Source organism: Rhopalosiphum maidis, chromosome 1 (assembly GCF_003676215.2).
Source record: "Rhopalosiphum maidis isolate BTI-1 chromosome 1, ASM367621v3, whole genome shotgun sequence".
Lineage (NCBI taxonomy): Eukaryota > Metazoa > Arthropoda > Insecta > Hemiptera > Aphididae > Rhopalosiphum > Rhopalosiphum maidis.
Window position 1 is genome coordinate 28,090,831 of NC_040877.1, and position 21,332 is coordinate 28,112,162.

The 21,332-nt window shown below is 25.9% G+C and overlaps 2 protein-coding genes and 1 long non-coding RNA gene across 4 annotated transcripts; all 3 read left to right on the forward strand.

The window, feature by feature from the left end:
• The first annotated feature begins 5,254 nt into the window (after nucleotides 1-5,254).
• LOC113549481 lies at nucleotides 5,255-6,904 on the forward strand. 2 transcript variants are annotated; one of them, XR_003404929.1, is made up of 3 exons: nucleotides 5,255-5,509; nucleotides 6,333-6,611; nucleotides 6,703-6,904. It is a non-coding gene; the product is annotated as an uncharacterized LOC113549481 (long non-coding RNA). The 2 variants fall into 2 exon arrangements; XR_003404928.1 differs by having other exon boundaries at nucleotides 5,255-6,611.
• A 2,893-nt stretch (nucleotides 6,905-9,797) lies between these two features.
• On the forward strand, nucleotides 9,798-11,718 carry LOC113548447 (general transcription factor IIH subunit 2). The gene is made up of 2 exons (XM_026949327.1): nucleotides 9,798-9,978; nucleotides 10,424-11,718. The coding sequence occupies exon 2, from the start codon at nucleotides 10,436-10,438 to the stop codon at nucleotides 11,600-11,602; it is 1,167 nt and encodes a 388-aa protein (XP_026805128.1). The 5' UTR covers nucleotides 9,798-9,978; nucleotides 10,424-10,435; the 3' UTR covers nucleotides 11,603-11,718.
• Nucleotides 11,719-12,444: 726 nt separating this feature from the next.
• On the forward strand, nucleotides 12,445-19,202 carry LOC113560627. Its single transcript, XM_026966615.1, has 17 exons — nucleotides 12,445-12,864; nucleotides 13,535-13,804; nucleotides 13,881-14,108; nucleotides 14,276-14,482; nucleotides 14,564-14,782; nucleotides 14,855-15,048; nucleotides 15,115-15,344; nucleotides 15,416-15,546; nucleotides 16,167-16,386; nucleotides 16,492-16,643; nucleotides 16,735-16,857; nucleotides 16,943-17,070; nucleotides 17,759-17,834; nucleotides 17,913-18,056; nucleotides 18,127-18,204; nucleotides 18,278-18,490; nucleotides 18,885-19,202. The coding sequence occupies exons 1-17, from the start codon at nucleotides 12,718-12,720 to the stop codon at nucleotides 19,140-19,142; spliced, it is 3,018 nt and encodes a 1,005-aa protein (XP_026822416.1). The 5' UTR covers nucleotides 12,445-12,717; the 3' UTR covers nucleotides 19,143-19,202.
• The last annotated feature ends 2,130 nt before the right edge of the window (nucleotides 19,203-21,332 follow it).

Consider the following 21,332-nt stretch of genomic DNA (forward strand, 5'->3'; position numbering starts at 1 on the left):
CCAGTTGGAAAAAACGTACCATTTTTTTATTTACCTAAATGGGCGATATCGTGAATATTATGATCCTTTTTCCTTTACGAGGGTCACATTTCGATTTAATACATAATATGATAGCCGATAGGTTATCATTACCTCCAGAATATTAATAAAACTTTAAAAATCACTACAATTTTTACTATTTTTAGATTCTTAGTGAAGCGATGCGTATTACACACGAATAAAGATGTATATAAGTATATCTTTATTCGTGGTATTACATTGTATTGATTTTACAATGATGTGTTTTTTTTTTTGTGAATGAATACACAATAAAATGCTTCGATTTTCAAAAATGAGAGAGGGGTGGGTTTAGATATAAAATTGGGTCTAGTTTGTACTTTTGATATGTCAAACTTAAAAATTTACAGTACTTATTTTATAATTGGGAAAACGAGATTTTTTACATAAATTCAATTTTTGGCAAAATCAATTTTGTTTTTTTGATATAACTTGAAAACTAAAAATCAATAGATACTTGAAATCAACTAAATGTTTATAATATCGTTTTTTATTTATAGTAACATTTTCAAAATATTTTGACAATTTTTGAGATATTTAGATTTATTATTTTTAGTTTTTTTTTTATAAATGTCGATTAAAAATTATTTGCTGGGTACAAATCTTTGAAAATTCAATACAAAATTCAGTTTCATATTCATATTCATTCGTTTAATAATTATTTCCCCTTAAATAATTCTTGAATATTTTTCCCGATGCTATGATAAATATTAACATAATATGAAACTAATGAGATAAATGATAGTTGAACTTTGCTTGGATGACCAAGAAGCGTATGGTGATTTAGCTAGTCCGCCAGAGCAAACACCCGCAATATAGTCTATAATGATAAAAGTTAATAAAAATTATAATTACACTAATAATAATATACCCAATTATCAATTATACATTTACTTTCTACTCAGACTTATTGGCTTGTTAGTTAAGTCATATAGAAATTATAATTATTAATAAAATTATTAATTGTAGGTAGTAATTTTATTTTTATATATAAACGGATAAAAACTCTTTAGAAAATGATACAATAAGTCAATAAGTAATAACTTAGGTCTTAGATTAAATTTAATACATAGCACGTATAATCTACGTTTATAATAAGGATAACTTTGGTGTATGACGTATGTATATACGTAGTCAATATTCGTTTAATAATGGTATAAAATACGTTAAAGAAAATAGATTTTACATTGAAAATACGTATACATAAACGTATTCGTATATATTCGTGATACAACTACGTTTGTTCTACATTGATCGATTATTGGTTGGTCGAATTTACTTCGAAATATAGTTAAGGACTAACAATTTACGTATGTTTTACGTCTAGTTGAAATTGGTCAGTCCACATTTTTTTCTATCGAATTACTGATATAAGGTATTATTATTATTATATTATGTTTAAATTCAATTTTTTTATTTACCTTGACTGGGTGCAATAGTCTACCTACTTGTCATACTTAATAAATGAGGACCAATATATAATAGTTAAACTAATTTTAAATATATATAAGTATGTAACATTCAAATCACAAAGTAATAGAAACAAGTTCAATTATAAATGCTGATTCCTAGGAGCCATATAGTATGTAGAAACAATTTACAATAATATAAACAAAGCTTTTATCTATGAATATATTATACAGATACAGAGGCATATATAGATATGAGAGAAAATGTGCTAGTGTGGAACCTTTGTAATAACCCATGGTATATTTAGTATATTATATATTGTATAATTTAGAGTTCAGAGTTTCAGACATTTATATTCTATGACAAAAATAAAAGTATTCTCACACAAAATATATTTATAACTGTGGCGTTATCAAGAATTTCTTATAAGGGAAGGGGTATACAAATTATTTTCAGTTGATCTGAAAAAAAGGAATATAATAATACAGCCCGATTTACACTGTTACAGCACGGCAAATCGTCCACATATTCACAGGCAAATGTAAATTCACACTTTACGGGTATTGTCCGTCACCCACCGTCAAATGATGTACCAACTAGCGTAGAAACTTCAATTTCGGTTGTTATTTACACGCGGCTAGTCGTTCTGTGAAGTGCAGTGTTCTATACTGTTCAGTAAAAAAAATATTATATGTTTCGTCATTTTTCAACGCCAGATTTGGCTATTATAGCAATTTTATTAGATAAAGAAGAAAACAGTAGGAAGAATGTTCAACAAGAGTCTGAACAAAAAAGAAAAATTTGGGTGCATGATATTTAAAAAAAAAGAAAAACTGAAGGTTACTTTACAACCCTGTGTTACCAACTCGAGGATCACGAGGAAAAGTTTTTTAAATACTTTCGAATGTCCAGGTTTCAGTTTAATACACTTTACCTTAAAATAAAAAAAAAAAATAAATTTCAAAACAAAATACACAATTTAGAGAATTAATATTAGATAAAGAAAAATTAGGTGTAAGTTGAGGTAAGTGATATTACTATTTTAAGTGGAAATCATTATTTAATTTTTATTTAAGTCTATAAGCAACATTTATAATATTGTACTACCTAGTGAAATTGTTGTATATTTGCATTAGATTGATATTATTTTTTTCTTTGGTTTTTAATTCGTATCGTAATATTTAAAAAAAGTATTCCTCTTTTATAGCATTTAATAACATTTTCAAGGATTTCAGTTTTTAAAATTATTTTATTTACAATATTGTTTTAATCAAGTTCAAAGAACTTATAAGCATATACAATATATATTACATATTATATACTATGTATTAATAAACATTTATTATTATATTTATATTTTTTAGTATTCTATATATTTTTTAGGTTTTTGGCAACGGGAGATTCGTACCAGACGATAGCCTTCAGTTTTAGATTAGGTCATTCGACTGTACAAGAAATTGTCATCGAGGTATGTAATGCAATTATTTTAAAACTTTAGGAAGAATGCATTAATACGTCTCAATCAATATCTACCTATTATTTACAGATGTTATTAGGATCTATCACCCCCATGAGGCATGAATACATCTATGATTTGTAACCTTTATTTAAAAATAATTTTATTTAGCTTCCCCAATAAAAAAATTTTGGTTACCCTTTTATAGTTATACACGAAATTTATTCATAGCTTCATAGCCTACACTAGTTATGTATGAATAATATTCGTATCCCATACTATAAGTATACTACGAATAATATTCGTATCTTATACTGCTATATAATACAAGTTTAAACAAATTAAAGTTGATTACACTCACTAGTAACTACTAAACTTATATGAATTTATCTATTACAGTATTACGAAAGCTTAATGATTAGACGAACATAAAATATATTATACTACTATACTATACTGATTATACATTTATACATTATTTCTTTAATTTGCATTTTGTATAATATATTGTACGTAGCTACCTATATTGATACAGTTAAAATGATCACACATTTATAAGTATTGCTTTTATTTTGCTGTAACGATTAAATTTTCAAAATATTTAGAATTTTTTTAAACTATTTATAGACCATTAAAATATTTAATTTTTCTAAAGTTTTTTTCTTGAAATGTTGATAAAAAAAAATTTGGATTACCAAAAAATCTTTAAAATTTAATACAAGGTTTATTGTAAGTTGTACTTATCGCAGTCACAATTTTTTTTAATAAGCATTTAAAGTACAAATTTTTACACGAAATATGTCAAAATCGCGAAAATTTGCAAGGAATTTTGAAGTTTAAAATTTATAACATTTTAACGTTAAAAATTCCAATACAATGTTTTCCGTACATTTTTCTTCAAATAACTGTAAAAATAAACTCCAGCGTCAATATAAAAAAAAAAATTATGAGTGTATGAAATTTATTTTTGTACGAAATCGAGTAAAATAACGATGTATTACATTTTAAATATAGATAATAATATAATATATCCTACTAATTATCCTAGACTGACAAATCATATCCGTTCAGAATCGTTTTTCGTACACAATAATAGCTGTCATTGCGTTCAAATTTAATACATCCATTATAGTGACCTACTCTCCATCTCTACTATACAGCAGAGCGATATTCACTTTTTTTTAAATATGTTTTATTTATGCTATTAAAGTAAAAAAGTCAAACCTAATATGAATTGGTATTTTTTTGATAATATATTTATTTCATTTTTACAAGTAGATATAAAATTAATTTTAACAATAGGTATAGTAAAATATTATACAAAACAAAAACAAGTATAATATTATGTATAATATAAAATATATATTGATACGTCCTACATGTTGGAGTTATTATTAGGGAGCCTAACCCACTGGGGGTAGCATAGCTGAGAACGAACGTTACAGGGATGGATAGGGGGATAATGGGCATTGGTGGTCCTGTACGTTATAGGGACGGCGGGGAGAGGGTGTCGAGACACAGCATCACATACGTCGTTGTCATCGGCTTCCGGGTCTGTTCTTTGCCTGCAACTTTCTTGCTTTAATTTTTGCTTTTAACTTTAAAAGACTTCTCCGGGCGCGGGCTTGCTGTGTCTCCGTCCTAACCGTTAGCACCTTTGGTTTGCATGGTGCGGATACTTGGTACCGGCGACTCCCCAGGCGAAATGCTGGTAGTCGCCGCCGGTACTTTCTCCTCCGCGCAAGCCAACGGTATCGGTTCAGCTGGAGGTGTAGCGTCTTCTTCTAGCCCCTCTACGATCTTCTTTGCGTCTGAAAATAACAGTATAATGCAATTTTATTTATTAAAATAGAATGCTGTGACGGAAAAAATTATCATAGCTGCTGTTTGTTATGTTAAACTACCAAAATACGCGGCGCGCGCGTTTATTGCGTAATTTTTTCCTTGTGTACTATCGATCGACACCTGTTCATATACAGTTAACAGCTTATACAAATTATTATAAATATGGTACTTACGTGTTAGTCGGTCCAGATAGTTTACCACGTAAGGCTTTAAAAAGTACATTAACGTAAGCATGTTTTATTTATTGTCAAATATATGTATATTTGAATATTTCACCAATGCGAATACTTCACTATAAATAAATGTTAAATGTAAAAAATAAATAAATGTTTTCTTTAATTATATATCATTATAATTATTATTATTATTATTATTATTATCACATTATTATGTTACCATGGAACTTAAAAGTATATATTACTAGAAACTAGTAAATTTTTTACACTACTAATGTTTTATATTCTATTATATAGGTAATAATATATATCGTACGGGTGGAGTATTTCACTACACAGCAGGTCTGCAGACCACAAACACTCATTATTTTGTCTTTTCCTAAAATTTACGAGTGTACGACTTTGACGTGCAAAAGTTTACCGGCACTACGGTACCATGTATTCAATCGATGCGCCTTTACTTGAAGCTACATTTACATCGCAATATAACAGGGGTCACCAATTAATATTTTTGAAGGGCCACATTAGGAACCTGAAAATTTTTCGTGGGCCTTCAAAATTCAAAGTATATGTATATTCACATTATTTTAAACCGATAATATTCAACAAAAATAATAATTTACAATAATAATACATTTAATGTTGTAATATTGAATATAATATTATGATAGGTATACGATTGCAGGTTTCATTTAGCTGTTCTAGTCTAACACAAAGTTATACAGATCTATTTCGACACGCGTAACGGATATCATTTCATGTGTAGGTCTGAATTTTTTTGTCTACAGTGACCAGATCGGGTGTCACGATAATTCAAAATGTACAATAATACGTGTTTAAAACGGCTACGCGTGAAGTCATATAATAATTATGAAAATCAGTAAAAATGGTTTTGCGGACGAATGTGTAATAGCTACAGTGCAGGCAAATTCCGCTTAGATCGAACCAACGGTGACGATTTAATATGAACTAAAATTATATTATATATTTATATATTATGCAGAATTCACGCATATTATATGAGCCCCCGTGTGTAAAGGAAAGCATTTTATCTTATGTACCTATACAAAATATATATGTCAATAAAACGCCGTTCCACTATTTATGTGAATACTATTTTTTTTTCATTTTTAGTCATTGTTTCCGTAAACTATATAATTGTTTGTGTTGTGTTAAAACTTTTTTCTCAGAAAAAATATTAAATTTTGTTTGAAAATATTAATATTAATACGGTCAACAGTAATCTATTTATCCATATAGGTACACAATCAACGCATAGAACATTAAAACATTCATATTACAACGTATAAAGATATTTTTATTTTTTTAATTAACAACACAGGAAACGATTAATTTTGTATTCAATTTTGTGGATTTATGCGTTATAGAAATTCACTGTCGGTGTCAAGTATTCAAGTTGAACTTACAAATTAATCATAAAGAATGTTGAAGACGTTCGGCAGTATCCGGTCAAGGATTCGGTTCAGTTGATCGTACCGGCCGAGAACTCGGTCCTTTGACATTATCCAATTATTTGACGGTTTTTCGGCGAACAGTATCCGTGAACAATATGCATAGTATCATTCTCGAAAACTTCGAGGAGTCTTTCACAGTTATCTTTGCGCCGAATAGAATCTATGAAACGACCAGAATCCCCAAGCAATACGGTAATAAGTTTACGAACATAAAATCGCCGGGCAGAATTCCTGCCAAACCTTTCTTACGGGGAACTATAATATATTATAACCACTACTGCAGGAATACTCCAATTTGCGGCACTTGTAACTGGCTGTTGACGCGATTATGATATAAGCACGACGACTTCAATTTGGAACAATTCTAAATACTTGGCGAACGGCTCGAGAGCAATAATATAAAAGTGACAGAATAAACTTGTGTACGACTCAACTAACTCTGTGTAAAATTTAAAATTAATTATAAAACTACGATTTTTAACATATTTAGTCATATTATTATTTAATAAAATATAACAAAGTCATCTTTGACGTTTGCAGTGGCTATTCACTTTACACCCATGTATAATGTGTACGAGATTGTTGGATTTTTATGTTTCTTATAAGTACAAAATATTATGAAAGTATAAAAATAGTTGAAATATTAATCCCGTTTTATTTATCAAAACCATAAGATGATTTTAATGTTCATACGTCTTTGTCAAATTTGTAGAAATTCATACGGTATATTCATAGTGGTTTACGAATTATTCGTAAAAATAAAATATCTTTTATAAAAATATCGTTTAATCAACAAGCATTAAGTATAGAAACAAAATGAATATTTATTAATAGATTTATCATTATTTTGGTTAATATGACAACGAGTTTACCGTGGTCCACGAGGATGGCTGGGCAGTCTGAAAGAAAGTACAATGGGGAAAAATATTAAAATTTTTTTAGAATTTAATATGGAACATCACAAATGGCGTTATAGAATTGAAAACTTTGTGATGAGGCGTGAGATAATACCTACCTATATAATATTCAAATGTATTCCATTATAAGAATTGTGCAATGTTATACAAAGCAGTTTAGAACATATCACTTTAATTTTTTCGTTTATATAGTTGATTATTTTAAATTAATAAGTTAATATGAACTCTTCAAAGTCATAGGAGTTTTATTTCAAAACTCAATGTGTGAATGAATTATTATATATTAAATAAATTATATTTTATTAATGATTAATCAATCCAGATTTATGATTGATTACATCACAGAATATTATATATAGATCAATCACTGCATAAAGTGATAACGTAATATGTTGAAAATAATACAAATATCCAATTGTTTTCAGAATAATATAATTTCGTTTATTTGATAAAATACTTTGTGCACGTGTAATAGTGCATATTACAATTCATACTAGTTGCACATTGTATACAGACTAATCAATTGATAATTTTACCACTTTATATAACTACGAAATAATTTACTTTTTAATTCCTGTTTTATTTAAATATTGCACATACTTAAATACAAGAAACATATAATAAAATTACAAAATTTACCTTTTTATATTTTTATATATATGTTTTTAAAATAATGGACTTGCATACATTAAGCTCTTATTTCCATTTATTCAGCACTATTTTTTATTACAAATAAAGAATCTGTTAATTTATTTTATTGTATTTTGTATCTGATCAATTTATGTAACTTTCAAAATCAGTACTATTTTTTTTAATAATTTTGTTGTAATACTGAATATGTTTTTTGAATTTTTAAATTATAGTTTCAGAATTAACCATTACTAGGTTATCGTTTCATAGTTTAATTGTTGAATTTTTAATAATATCTAACAAAATTTGTTTTTAAGAACCTTTTGTAAAAAAATTAACGTCAGATTCTATTACTTGATTGGGTCACTCCCCGTGTACATATTATAATATCATGGTTGTATATTCATTCATCTTGTGTATGTACCTGATTTGTTTATTATGCATTGAAGCATAAATTTTAAATATTTTTTTAATAATAATAACAAAAAATGTCCACTTTTTGATAAATATGTAAAAACAAATAAATGTTATGAATAATTCCATTTTCAAAATTGCTTTAATAGGTACCAGTATTATACATACAAATTGTGTACTTATTTAGTGTTTACAGTTTATTACATTTGCAACATTTATTTTTATTTTTATGTTTAAACAATTTCATGTTATGCCTTATATTACACTTAATCCATTTTAAATTTAAAAAATACCTTATCTAATCTAATTATTTACTTTACCTCTTCTATGATTGTAACCTGTAAAACATTAGAATAAAGATTTGTATTATACAAACGAATACATGGCACACTATATTAATAAAATAGAATATTGATTTATTGATTTACATTTATAACAATCAATGTAATGTGTTTGGGGGGGGTGTAGGGTGCAGAGCCCCCATTTAATTAATTTATTATAAAAATGCTAGGGTTGAAGTCCCCCTAATTTAAAGGTCTAGTCACGCCTATATGATGGCGCTAGTGGAGGAGGTCCGGACCCCGGACGGCCACCGTTAATACGGCACTGGTAGACGGTTAGTAGGTATTAGATAATTAGATCAGTCTATTTAGAATTTTGCAATATCCGCTGCCTTAGTTTGACTTGAGTTAATGTTTTCCCGACTTTTTTGAGTTGTGTGTTGTATCGTATATTTTTATCGAACTTAACCTGTTAATCTGTAAACCCATGTCTCATTTCAACATCTAATGTAGGTACTACAATAAATAATAGACACAATCAAAATATTACTACCTATATCGGCAATCGGCTATATCTATGTTATGGTGTAAAAATTAATTAACATTTAGAATTACAACAATACAAAATGTAACGTGTAAGTAGGTAGTAAGTAGTAATATTTGTATGTAGTATACACAAAGACTTTACCATAAGTCCCCTGACCCCTGAATTTGGTCGCCCTGAGAAAAATAGACCTACTCCCCTCCCCATCATTGACGGCGCGTTGAAGCTGCAGAGATGGTTAAATAAATGCAATAGAGAAATACCTATACTATGTGTGTGTATAGTAAAATATTAGTTGTATAGGAATTAGGAAATTGGACGAAAAATAATATAGATAGGTACAATGTACAAATTAACTATATTTTTGTCACCTAGGTATATTATATATCCCCCGTCAATTGAATCATCTTGCGTCAGTAAGTTGCCGGGATCTAGCAAGCCGTCGAGGGATCTATGTGACCGTTCACCCACTATTGTTAGTTTTTTTCAAAGAGCTTAGAAATACCTAAATCAATGTAAAGATAATATTGATACCTATATTGATAACGTAAGACGTAAGTTTTTAACTGTTTAATGTTTACAGTATACAGCTTCGTATAACATTTTACTTCGTCTTATAAATTAAATTTGCTTTAAGTATTATTAATAATTAACTTTTAAATATTTTATACCAATTACTAACAAATCAATAAACATTTAGTAAAATTAAAAATATATTTTATTTATTTTGTGTTGCATTGAGTAATTATATTCTTATTTAATTTGAGTTGCCTGTAAGTTGACTATTTTAAAATTTAATGAATTAATTATTAATATAAAATATATGTAAATAATATGTACCGAATACACATTTGTTATTTTTCTTGCTAACCTAGTTGATTGTTTTAACAGTAAATTCTCATTATCTCAAAAGTTATCAATGCTTTTCTGTATAATATTTAGTAAACTTTTTTTAAAAATGTTTTGTAACTAAATAATAATAATAATGTGTGTCAACTATTAATTCTATGAATAGGTTAGGTATCTAGTATATATACATAGGGCTATTAAGTACTTATTTATTTTAAAATATAAATATTGTTATTATTATAACTTAAAATATTACAGCTTATTAAATTTTTATAAGACAATATTTTAATAAATGTTGAAATTAAAATTGATAATTCCATAAAAAAAATTAATTGCACGTCTAACTTATTTTACTCTTATAATTTTTAGAAGATTTTTGAAATGGACGACACTGAAGTAAAAGAATATCGTTGGGAAGGTGGTTATGAAAAAACATGGGAGGAAGTGAAAGAAGACGAAGGAGGAAATGTTGAATGGTCGGTTAAAGAGATTATTGAAAAATCTAAGCGATTACTGGCAATCAGACAGCCTAATGTCCGCCTGGGCATGATGCGACATTTGTTTGTTATTATAGATAGTTCCAATTCAATGATTGAAAAGGATTTAAAACCTACTAGACAATTGTGTACTTACAAATTGCTTCAAGATTTCATTCAAGATTATTTTGATCAAAATCCAATTAGTCAACTTGGTCTAATAACTACAAGGAATTCATCTGCTGAGCGTATATCTGAATTGTCTGGCAATAGAAAATATCATCTTGAAGAATTGAAAAAAACTTTTGGAGATTTTAATTATTGCAATGGATTGATGTCTGTGCAAAACTCATTAGAAATTGCATTGTCAGTTATGAAAATGTTGCCCTCTCATACTAGTAGAGAAATACTTATTATTGGATCTAGTTTGAGCTCTTGCGATCCAGGCGAAATAAATACTACTATTGAAACTCTTAAAACAAACAATATTAGAGTTTCAATGATACACTTGGCTGCTGAAGTAAGGATGTTTCGACACTTGTGTGATGAAACTAAAGGCAAACATAATGTGATCGTAGATGATGTACATTTTAAGCATATTCTTTGGTCGTTAGTGGAACCTGTTCCTCTTCCAAATTCAGTTGATGCATCGTGTGTGAAAATGGGATTTCCTCAAGAGTTAGAACAAAAACCACCATTCACCACATGCTCGTGTCATTTAGCAGAGGGTGGAAAATTAAATGCTAAAGGTTTCTTTTGCCCACAGTGTAACAGCAAATATTGTGAATTACCCGTGGAATGCAAGTGTTGTGGCCTTATACTCGTGTCTTCTTTACATCTTGCTAGGTCGTTACATCATTTGGTTCCTATTAAACCGTTTATAAAAATTGAGCTTGAAGAAGGTTCTAGTGCCTACTGCTATGGATGTAGAAAAAGAATAAAGGTTCCTGCCGAAAATGTATACTTTTGTGAATCTTGTAAAAAACATTACTGTGATGGCTGTGACATTTATGTGCATAATACATTACACGTATGTCCAGGCTGTGCTGTTAAACGAGATGAAAAAAGATAATGTACAAACAGTTTTTCAATTTTTTTTTCAATTAATAGATTACTATGTACATAAGCTAAATAATTTAAGAGTATCAATAATTTATTGATTTTCTTTTATATATTTTTAAGCATTATTTCTATAAAATGATTTTAGTTTATGTATACAATTGAAAATGATTAAAAACAATAAAACTGGACTGAAACTATTTCATTTAATTTGTCTTTAATACTCTAAATTCATACACAAGTTATAATAAGTATAGATGTACTATTAATTTGATTTTTTATATTTAATATAAAATATAAGGGTAGTTAAATTTTTAGTTATAAAAATGTTTGTTCCATCATAGTTGGGAGTGTATTATTTAATAAAAACAAATTAAGCTAATACGTAATCATACTGAACAATAACCATTACTTAGAAAAGAAATAGGTAACCAATTGCTCACTGATTCTTGTATTCATTCAAATAGCTAAACAAAGGTAAAAATTTCCCATTTGAATATTATAGAAAAGTAATATTTTCGGATAGTACCTACTTACACTTTACATAAAAACTATAATTATTAACAGACATATTTCAATATTTGTGCTATTTTTACAACCTTAAATAATTCTTATTAAAATTGATTGTGATTTATCAAGCACGCTCAACCCCATTTTTATTTAAAATCTGATCTTTAAAATTTTAACTAGGCGTCTAGGACCTAGACATCTAAAGACCATGGTATTTTAAAATAATCTTAACCCGCGTATAGTATCTAAACCACGGACTAAGATATTATATTATCACTAAACATTAGTGATAACAGAAATACAACTATTATAACTATTATTTTCGCATACTAATGAATACTCCGATAACAACACAAGTCACAACATTATTTAACTCTTTTGATGGTTTTGGTGTTTTATCTTGAGTTTGTATTTACTATTTATATTCAATCGAGATTCGCGGTAAATTTTAACTTGCTAGTTGCTATTGTTATATTTTTACAGCCTAGTGTTGTAGTGTCTTAAAAACTTTACAATTTTCTTTGTGTAGTCACGAGATTAACAACAAAAGTTTGAACGGTTTATTTAAAGCATTTCGTTCTGTAGTTCTAACACAACACCTTAATAAAATTAATTTCGATGAACAAAGAATATACTATAAAAAACTCTGTGACGACTTTGGCAATAGCCATTGCAGATCACCAACAAACACCAAATGAAAATTATGTGGACAATTGTTTGGACAAAGTTAACAATGTGCTTAAGCCCCAATGGATGAAAAATCAAGTAATACTTGAATACACACACACACACACACATATATATATATATAATATAATTATGAAAGTACCTACAGGCTACATTGTTAATGATGTTGAGCTTAAAAAATATATTTATATCAAAAGTGTACTGATCAGCATCAACAGATGTTAAATGCTTATTATAATTTCATATAAAATATCATTTATTATTATCATACCTACTGTATCAGTATATTAGTTAGGATTCCACTTTCACATAAGTCTAGTATGCCAAGTAATTAATAGTTTAGGCTAATGTAAAAATCTTCATAAAAAATATAAACATAATACTTGATTATATTATTCTTACATTTTAAAATATTTAGGAAAATTCCAATAATTAACAAAGTGTCAAACATTAAAAAGTTATATACTTACTAAATTTACTTTAATCATAATAAGAATTAAATTATATGAATATAAAATTAATTTCAAAACCATATGCATGCATAAGGTATGTTATGATATGTCAACTAAGAATTTTTTTTAATGGTTTGAAAAATAGCGAAATGTAGAGTTATTGAAATTGATTATAGGGAGAAGAGATTAGTAAAATACTTATGAAAAATGCCTACTCCCTCATGTTGTTAATATTGAACATTGCATTCCACTAAACATATATTTTTTATGAATTTTTCTTTTTTTTTTTGTAACAGGATGACATCTTATGTTTATTTCAAGTATGCCAAGAAATTAGCCCATCAGATACATATCTAGTTGTTAAATGCTGTAAATTGATGAGCAAAGTATTACCAAAACTTGGTGTTAGTGAAGAAAATCTTTTAAAAAATACAATTTCTTGGACACTATCATGCATCTTCTATTTTAAATCCGGTGGTCAACAATCGAAACAAATCAATGAAATCTTTAATTTTTATGTCTGCACTATTCAAACATATAGAAACTTGAACATTAACAATAATAAAGTAAGAAATTATTATTTAATTAAATTAAATCAAATATAAAATTGTAAATTTTTAATAAAAAATATATCCAATTTAGAATATTTCTGATGTAATGCTTTTATTACTACAAGTGTTACAAAAAATAGAAAACAAATTTGTAGAACCTCAGACAAATATTGACATACTTACATACATAAAGTTTTTAGAAGCAACTGTGGTTATAATAAAAGATTATGATTATATCAACACTATTGGAATCTACATAATTAAATTTATTGAACAGTCAATAAATCAAAAAAATTATATGCAATCATATGATCAAGAAGTAAGTTATATTATAATTATAAATATATATATATATTATGTATAATATGTAAATAATTATAATATTTCTTTCCATTATTAACCAACATTATAAAATGAAATAACTTGTATTATAAAATATTTGAAAATGTACAATTTAATATTTTAATATAATTATAATTATTTTAGGTTTTAAAATATGGATTACAAATTTTGTTACAACTTGTTGAACAGTCTAAACAATGGACTAATAATAATTTTAACAAATTGTTACCAATTGTTTTGTTATATTTAAGGTATGGTTTGATTTTTAATCAATCAAAATTTCTTAATGATTTACAACCCTCTCCTATCGTACAATGGGAAAATCCATCAAGACTAGATATAGTACCTATGGTGAATTCAATTTAAAATGTTAACACATTTAAATGTTTAACTGATAAAATGATACTAAAACATAAAAAATTTTATTTCTAGATTAATATGACAAATAAACGACGTCAAAAAAAAAAGAGAATTATAGAATCCAAAAATAAAGTACCAAAATTTGTTACTATTTCAGTAGATGATGAAGTTTTGATGAACATTAGGGATTCAGATTTTTCTGAAGATGAACCATGCACATCTAATCTTATTGGACGTATATCAATAGATATACGGTTATTAGCTGCACAAATAATGAAAAAAATGTTTACTGTATGTTTTAAATGATAATTTACTTATTTAACTATAAAATTACATCTGTAATTGTGTTCAACTTAATTTCAGATAGTAGAGAAAAAAATGTTGTTAGGATATTTGTATTCAATTGTTGATGGTTCAATGAACATTCAAAATTGTTTGATTTCTGAAGTAGGAAATTCAGTACGTGAACCTTCTTCTAAAGTACGCGCAACTATTATAACTGCTATCACATCTATTTTCAATGGTTCAAAAATATTTTTTGCTCAAGCTCAATATAGGTATATAGTTATTTTTCTTATTTATGATAATTTATTAAATTTTATAAATCAATTAATATTTTTAAGAGAGAAAAAAGGTGCATTTACAACATGGTCTGAAACTCTTGCTGATTATATAATTACAATACATGATACATTGTTAAAAGATTTTGGAATGGAAACACATAGTGTCCGTCTTGTACTTTTGCATTGTTTTTCTACTGTGATTTCTAACACACCATATACAAGGTTGAATAATAATCTTCTAAAATCAGTATTAGACGCTATACTTGTTTATACTAAATGTGAACCATGTGGTTAGTATTTTAATATTGTATATACTTTTATTATTTTTGTTTTATTAACTAATATTTATATTTTCTTATAGATAATTATCTAAGAATAGGAGTGTTTCGCTGTTTGTCTTCTGTTTTCAATTCAGAACTTCCACAATTTGAAAAAGAATTACTGTTAGAAAAAAGAACAGAAATTGTAAATTTATGTTTGTTCTTATTTAAAGTAAGTTAGCGTTTCAATTAAACATGTTTATAGTATTATATACATATATATATATATATATATATATGGTAATATTCACCAAGCATGGTCACTCCCATTTTTTTTTTTAGCAATGAATTAATTCAAATTCTGATTTTTGGAATTTTTAATTACACTTAAATTACTCATTTAGATACATTAAAAGTTTCCAAAAAAATATCCACTAAATAATTTATAGTAAAAAGAGTGAAGGGGTTCATTTAAAAACACTGTTTATATCATTACATTACACTCCTTAAATTATATAAAAAAATATCTCATGAATTTAAAAATATGGTGTCATTAAGTGTATTTAAAAATCAAAAATCAGAATTTGAATAAATTGATTACTAAAAATGAGAGTGAATGAGTATGCTTGGTGAATAAACCTGTATATAAATTAATAAAAGTTAAAAGCAAAACATTTTGAAATGAAAGTCATCAACTATCTAAACTAAAAATAAATTCTCCAAACAGTGATATAAATGTTGTCTTATATAACAATTTTATCCACTTCTGGTTAATAATTTAAACAAATTGATGATCTAAGTTTGTTTGGATAATTGATAATATTTTATTTTAAATTTTATTTCTGTCTGTAGGAAACAAAATCATTTCTAGAAAGTGACCAAGACAATACACAGATGATTGTAAGGCGTCAATGTTGGCAAATATTAAATAGCTACTGTAATCATTATTATGGTCTTATTGAAAACAGAATGTTAATTAATATTGCAATCGAAGACATGAAATACACTAAACAAACCTTGTTACGTAAAAATATTTTGTCGTGCTTAAAACAAATGTCTGCAGTATCAGAAGGTAAATATACACTTTTGTAAATTTTGCTTATTTACCTATTTTTTTTTTATTATTATGATCATAGATAAATTATAATTTTAATTGAGTATATAATGTGTATATTAGGGGATGATTATAAATCTGCAAGATTAGAAAAATGGAAGTTGATATTTCGAAAATTAATACCACAAATGTTTGCAGAAAAAGATCCACAAACACTGCCCATTCTTATTGAAAGTCTATCCACAATTGGATCAGATTTATTTAACGATCTTGATGTATTAATAAAAATGATTTATAATTAAATTTGATTTTAAGTTATTTATTAATATTTAGTCAATTACATTTAACAAAATTTTACTTATATAGAATGAATTAGTTGATCAATACTGTGATGAATTACATATGTTTGTTACCTGTGAAGATCAAAATATCCAATCAGCTGCAATAGCAACATTGGGTACACTTATTAAGTATGAAAAGCTATCAAAAGTAAGTAAACATAATTAATATCTTTGAAACAAAAATTCCTCTAATAGTTATTATATATTTTTATTTTGGTTAAAACAATTTATAGAATCCAATTTATGTAAAACACACTATTGATGGTTTGCTTTATGTTTCATCAATAAATAAAATAAATTCAGTTCAAGAAAAATTGGCATGGACATTAAACTGTGTGTCTGAAATCTTGGTAGAAAATTGGTAAATATCTATTAAGTTTATCTAATAAATAATTTAACACTTGTAATTATAATTTATTATAGGTTCCAGAAATTATAAATTTTAAAGGGTAAATGAGTAATTATTATCATCTTTTTTTAATTACCTTTTTTTAGGCTAATTATTAAAGTTTTCTAAATCCACAAAAGTTATAACCTTCAATATTTTTTGTTTTTGTTTATACTAGTTAATTCTTTTATTGAACAACACTCATTATTTCAAAATCTATTAACGATTTTGAAAATATTGTTTTTTAATACATACATTCTTAAATTCATATTCTACTTATTCTAAAGCAGAATCGTTTTTGGAGTATTTTCAATTTTATAGATACATAACATCTAAATCCAGAAAAAAGTGTAGGTAAATGTAGTAGTAGAGCATCATTTTGTAGGGGAGTATCCCGCACCACTACACACTAACCTAGACTTTAAATAGTAATAACTCATAAACTATTTGTCCATACTTAGATTTTTTTGTATAAATTTTAAATGCTCCAAAAAATATTCTGCTTCAAGATAAGAATTTAAAAATGTATGTTTTTATTCAAAAAAGTAAAAAACTTAAAACTACATCAATAACAAATATTAAAAAATATATTCTGAAATATTAAGTATTATAAATGAATAACTGTATATTATAATAAATATTTATATCATATATATTTTAGGGATTTGTATGAAATTGAAGATGAAAAATTAATATGTTTGGCTAAAGCTGCACTATCAACACTTGACCGTAAACCAGTAATTAATATCTATGCGTTTTAACATGCATAATTTATGATAATTATTGAAATTTTTCTAATCTATATTAATATTTAGTGTAGAGCTTGTGGTTCTAGAGCTTTAGGTCTATTACTATCATTAATTGACCATACTGATATTAATGGACAGCAATTTGGCCCTTTATATGAAGACTCAATAAATATTTTAATTAATATAGCCAATGGAAATGATAGTATGAAAGTTAGTAAATAATAATTGAACCAATAATAGTCATTTAAAATTAATTTACAAAAAATGTATTCTGTTTTAGAATCGTTGGAATAGTTGTAATTCTCTAGGTGTCCTCTATCAAACCAATTCCATCCAAAAGTTACCAGAAACTTTAAGGGTAAAAATATATATGTTAAAAAGTTAAACATGCAACATTGTATGATATTAATTGCTTAAAATTGTGTTTCCAGAATAATGTATTCAATACATTATCCACATTAATTATAAATTGCTGTAACTTTAAAGTCAGGCATGTGGCTTGTTCATCTTTAATGTATAATCGTCGAGACTTGTATGGTAATAACTACTCAAAAATGTGGCACAGATTGTTTGATGCTTTTGAAAATTCTCAAAATTTACCTCATATTTGTGAATATAAGCATCAACAAAAACTAATAAATCAGGTTTGTACAAAATCAATATTTAACATCCCATTAACGTCTTCAATACTGGAACAAAGTCTGCTGCATTTAGCTTAGGATGATAGGTCAAATGCTCTATATATACTTGACTGGTGATGTATAACTATACAATTTGGTATAGCCAATATGTAAACATATGATTGCTATTAGTTTTGAGTTTAAAAAAGGTTTTATTTTGTCATATCTATGTTATTATAAATATTTTATGCAGCAGCTTAGGAAAGATATCAACATATCATCAGTATTGAATGTAATAATACATACCTGTTTAAAAAGTGATATAACCTAATGGATACATTTTATTAAAGTTTCTAAATATTTGAAAAGATTATAAAATTTGATTCATTGTACATTGAATAATACTTTATTTTTCCAGCTTTGTGCATCATTTTGCAATTTGTGTAACTTACTTGAGCCATCAGATATTAGTGGTTTAACTTATTTGTTTGATTCTCGACTACATGTAATCCAGAATGAGATGGAAAAGTTTTGTAATTTAAACGATATTCCAAATTATTCTGAAATGTTAGCAGCAACACATAACCATCTACATAAGATGTTGAAAACCAAACAACTCACATCTAAACAAGAAGAGATTGTAAACAACTTGGTAAATGTATTTGTTAATCGTTAAAGTATCATATGACTTTGTTATCCAATTGTATACCATATATAATTTATTTTAATAAAATACATTTATTATGTTTAAAGTATTGTGACTAATTTTATTACTATTAAGTATTAAAGTATTGGTATATAATATATTATTAAAACACTTATATACAGCCTTAATAAAAATACATTTAAAAGTAGAGCAAAATACTATTATAAATAACCTTCATTATAACCTATAATATACTTATAAATTTATAATAGGTACAAATCTTAACTCTGGGTTGATATATTTTGGATAAACTTTTTTTTGGCTATTAAATGATTGAGAATGTTATATTTTTTGGCCAAACAATTGAGAAAATTTAAAATAAAGAGTTTACCACTGACCCAATAAACCAATATAACGATTTTTGTGCAACGTTGCTATATCATCTATTTGACTATTGAATGATTTAGCACATATTTTGTTAGTCAAACGATTAATTTTTAGCTTAGACACATCCATGGTTATATATTATTATAAGTTTATAACAATAATAAACTTATAAAAATATAATAAATATGTAATGAGTTACTTATATACCAGTTATAGCAAGATAGCATAAGCTAACATGATCTTAATATTTTAATAAATTACTAAAATTTTTATTTTTCATATATTACATGTATTTATTTTGATTGTTTAATATTCTGATAAATATTGTTCAATAGCAATTATTAAATTTAGTGACATTGGAAAAAAAAAATAAAAATATTGAACATTCTTAATTATATAACTAAAAATGCCATTCTCATTGTTCTCAATTGTATTTTACTGCTTGCTCTATATTATAAAATTATTGAAGCGTGACATAAATATTTTGAACATTACATTTACACAAATGATAGATTATAAGTAACGTAAGAGAACAAAATTGGGATAACAATTGTGTTAATATTGTTTTTGCTATAGACTTAGAACACAACACAAAACTGTTAATAATGTTTTTTAACATGCTTTTAAATTTAAATCTATAGAAAGTATTATGAAAGCTAAGATAAATTAAAGTATAGATATTGAAAAATAAAACATACCAATACTTTTTTTTTTTAATAAATTAAAGATATAAATAAATAAACAACAGAATATACATATTTTTTCTTAATTGGTTTATTAAAAAAAAAAAAAACAAAATTAACACAAGAACAAAATAATTCACAAAAATCACTATACCATACCAGACTTAAAAAATAATTATTAATAGTAAAATTAATATCTAATCACATTTTAGATTACAAAAAAATAATTATTAATAGTAAAATTAATATCTAATCACATTTTGGATTACAAAAAAATAATAAAGCACCTGATTATATCCAATGGATTAACTTGATAATAATCAAAGTGATACAACCGTTCACAAAAAAAAAAAAAAAAAATATACATGTCAAAAATAAACCATATAAATTCACATAAATAAAAATGTATTGTACCCTGAAATGGTTTTATTTTTAATTTAAGTCAATTTGTTTATACACTCAAGTTTTTTTTAGGCAAACATTACAAAGAAGAATAGAAAATGTAGAGAATGATTACTTTGATTTAGCACCGGTTTTTAAATATTTACTACTTTTAAGTATTTAGAGTAGGGTCATCTACTGTCCATCAACAATTTATCTACCGTTAAATACTCTAAATTAAACTATTATTATGTCATATTCAGAGATATATTACATTTACTGGTGTTAGGTTTAGCACATTTACATTAAATACATTTATATCATGGTATTATTTTTGTCTGGTAAAATAAAAGTTAGGTAACAAAATAATAAAAAAATAATAACAACATTTGAGATAAAAAAGCATAAAATTAAATGCATAAATAAAGTAAGATTGATGAAATAGTTAAAACATAATTTTCTTAAAATATTGGATTATTTTAAAATTTACAATAAGTATATTTCCTTATAAGAAAAACTAAATATTTTTTCATTAAAAATATATGATTATGTTTGATTAAATTTGTATTAATTTTGTCTAATATAGTGTCTAGTCTTTTAATTTACAAAATTGATATGATTGCATATTTCAAACACATCTAAAACTGTACCACTGATCTACAGGGTTTAGTTATTTAAATTTATTATAATACTTTAAAAAGTAAAATATTTTAGAATAATATCATTGGTATTTTATTTTTGTAACTAAATGCTTTTATATTAGTTGTGT

Bases quoted from the DNA above. Each gene is read 5' to 3' on its own strand.
- LOC113548447 (XM_026949327.1), top strand. From the start codon at position 10,436: ATGGACGACACTGAAGTAAAAGAATATCGTTGGGAAGGTGGTTATGAA.
- LOC113560627 (XM_026966615.1), top strand. From the start codon at position 12,718: ATGAACAAAGAATATACTATAAAAAACTCTGTGACGACTTTGGCAATA. The intron at 17,071-17,758 runs GTAAATATCTAT...TATATATTTTAG, and splicing joins GAAATCTTGGTAGAAAATTG to GGATTTGTATGAAATTGAAG. The intron at 18,205-18,277 runs GTAAAAATATAT...TTGTGTTTCCAG, and splicing joins AGTTACCAGAAACTTTAAGG to AATAATGTATTCAATACATT.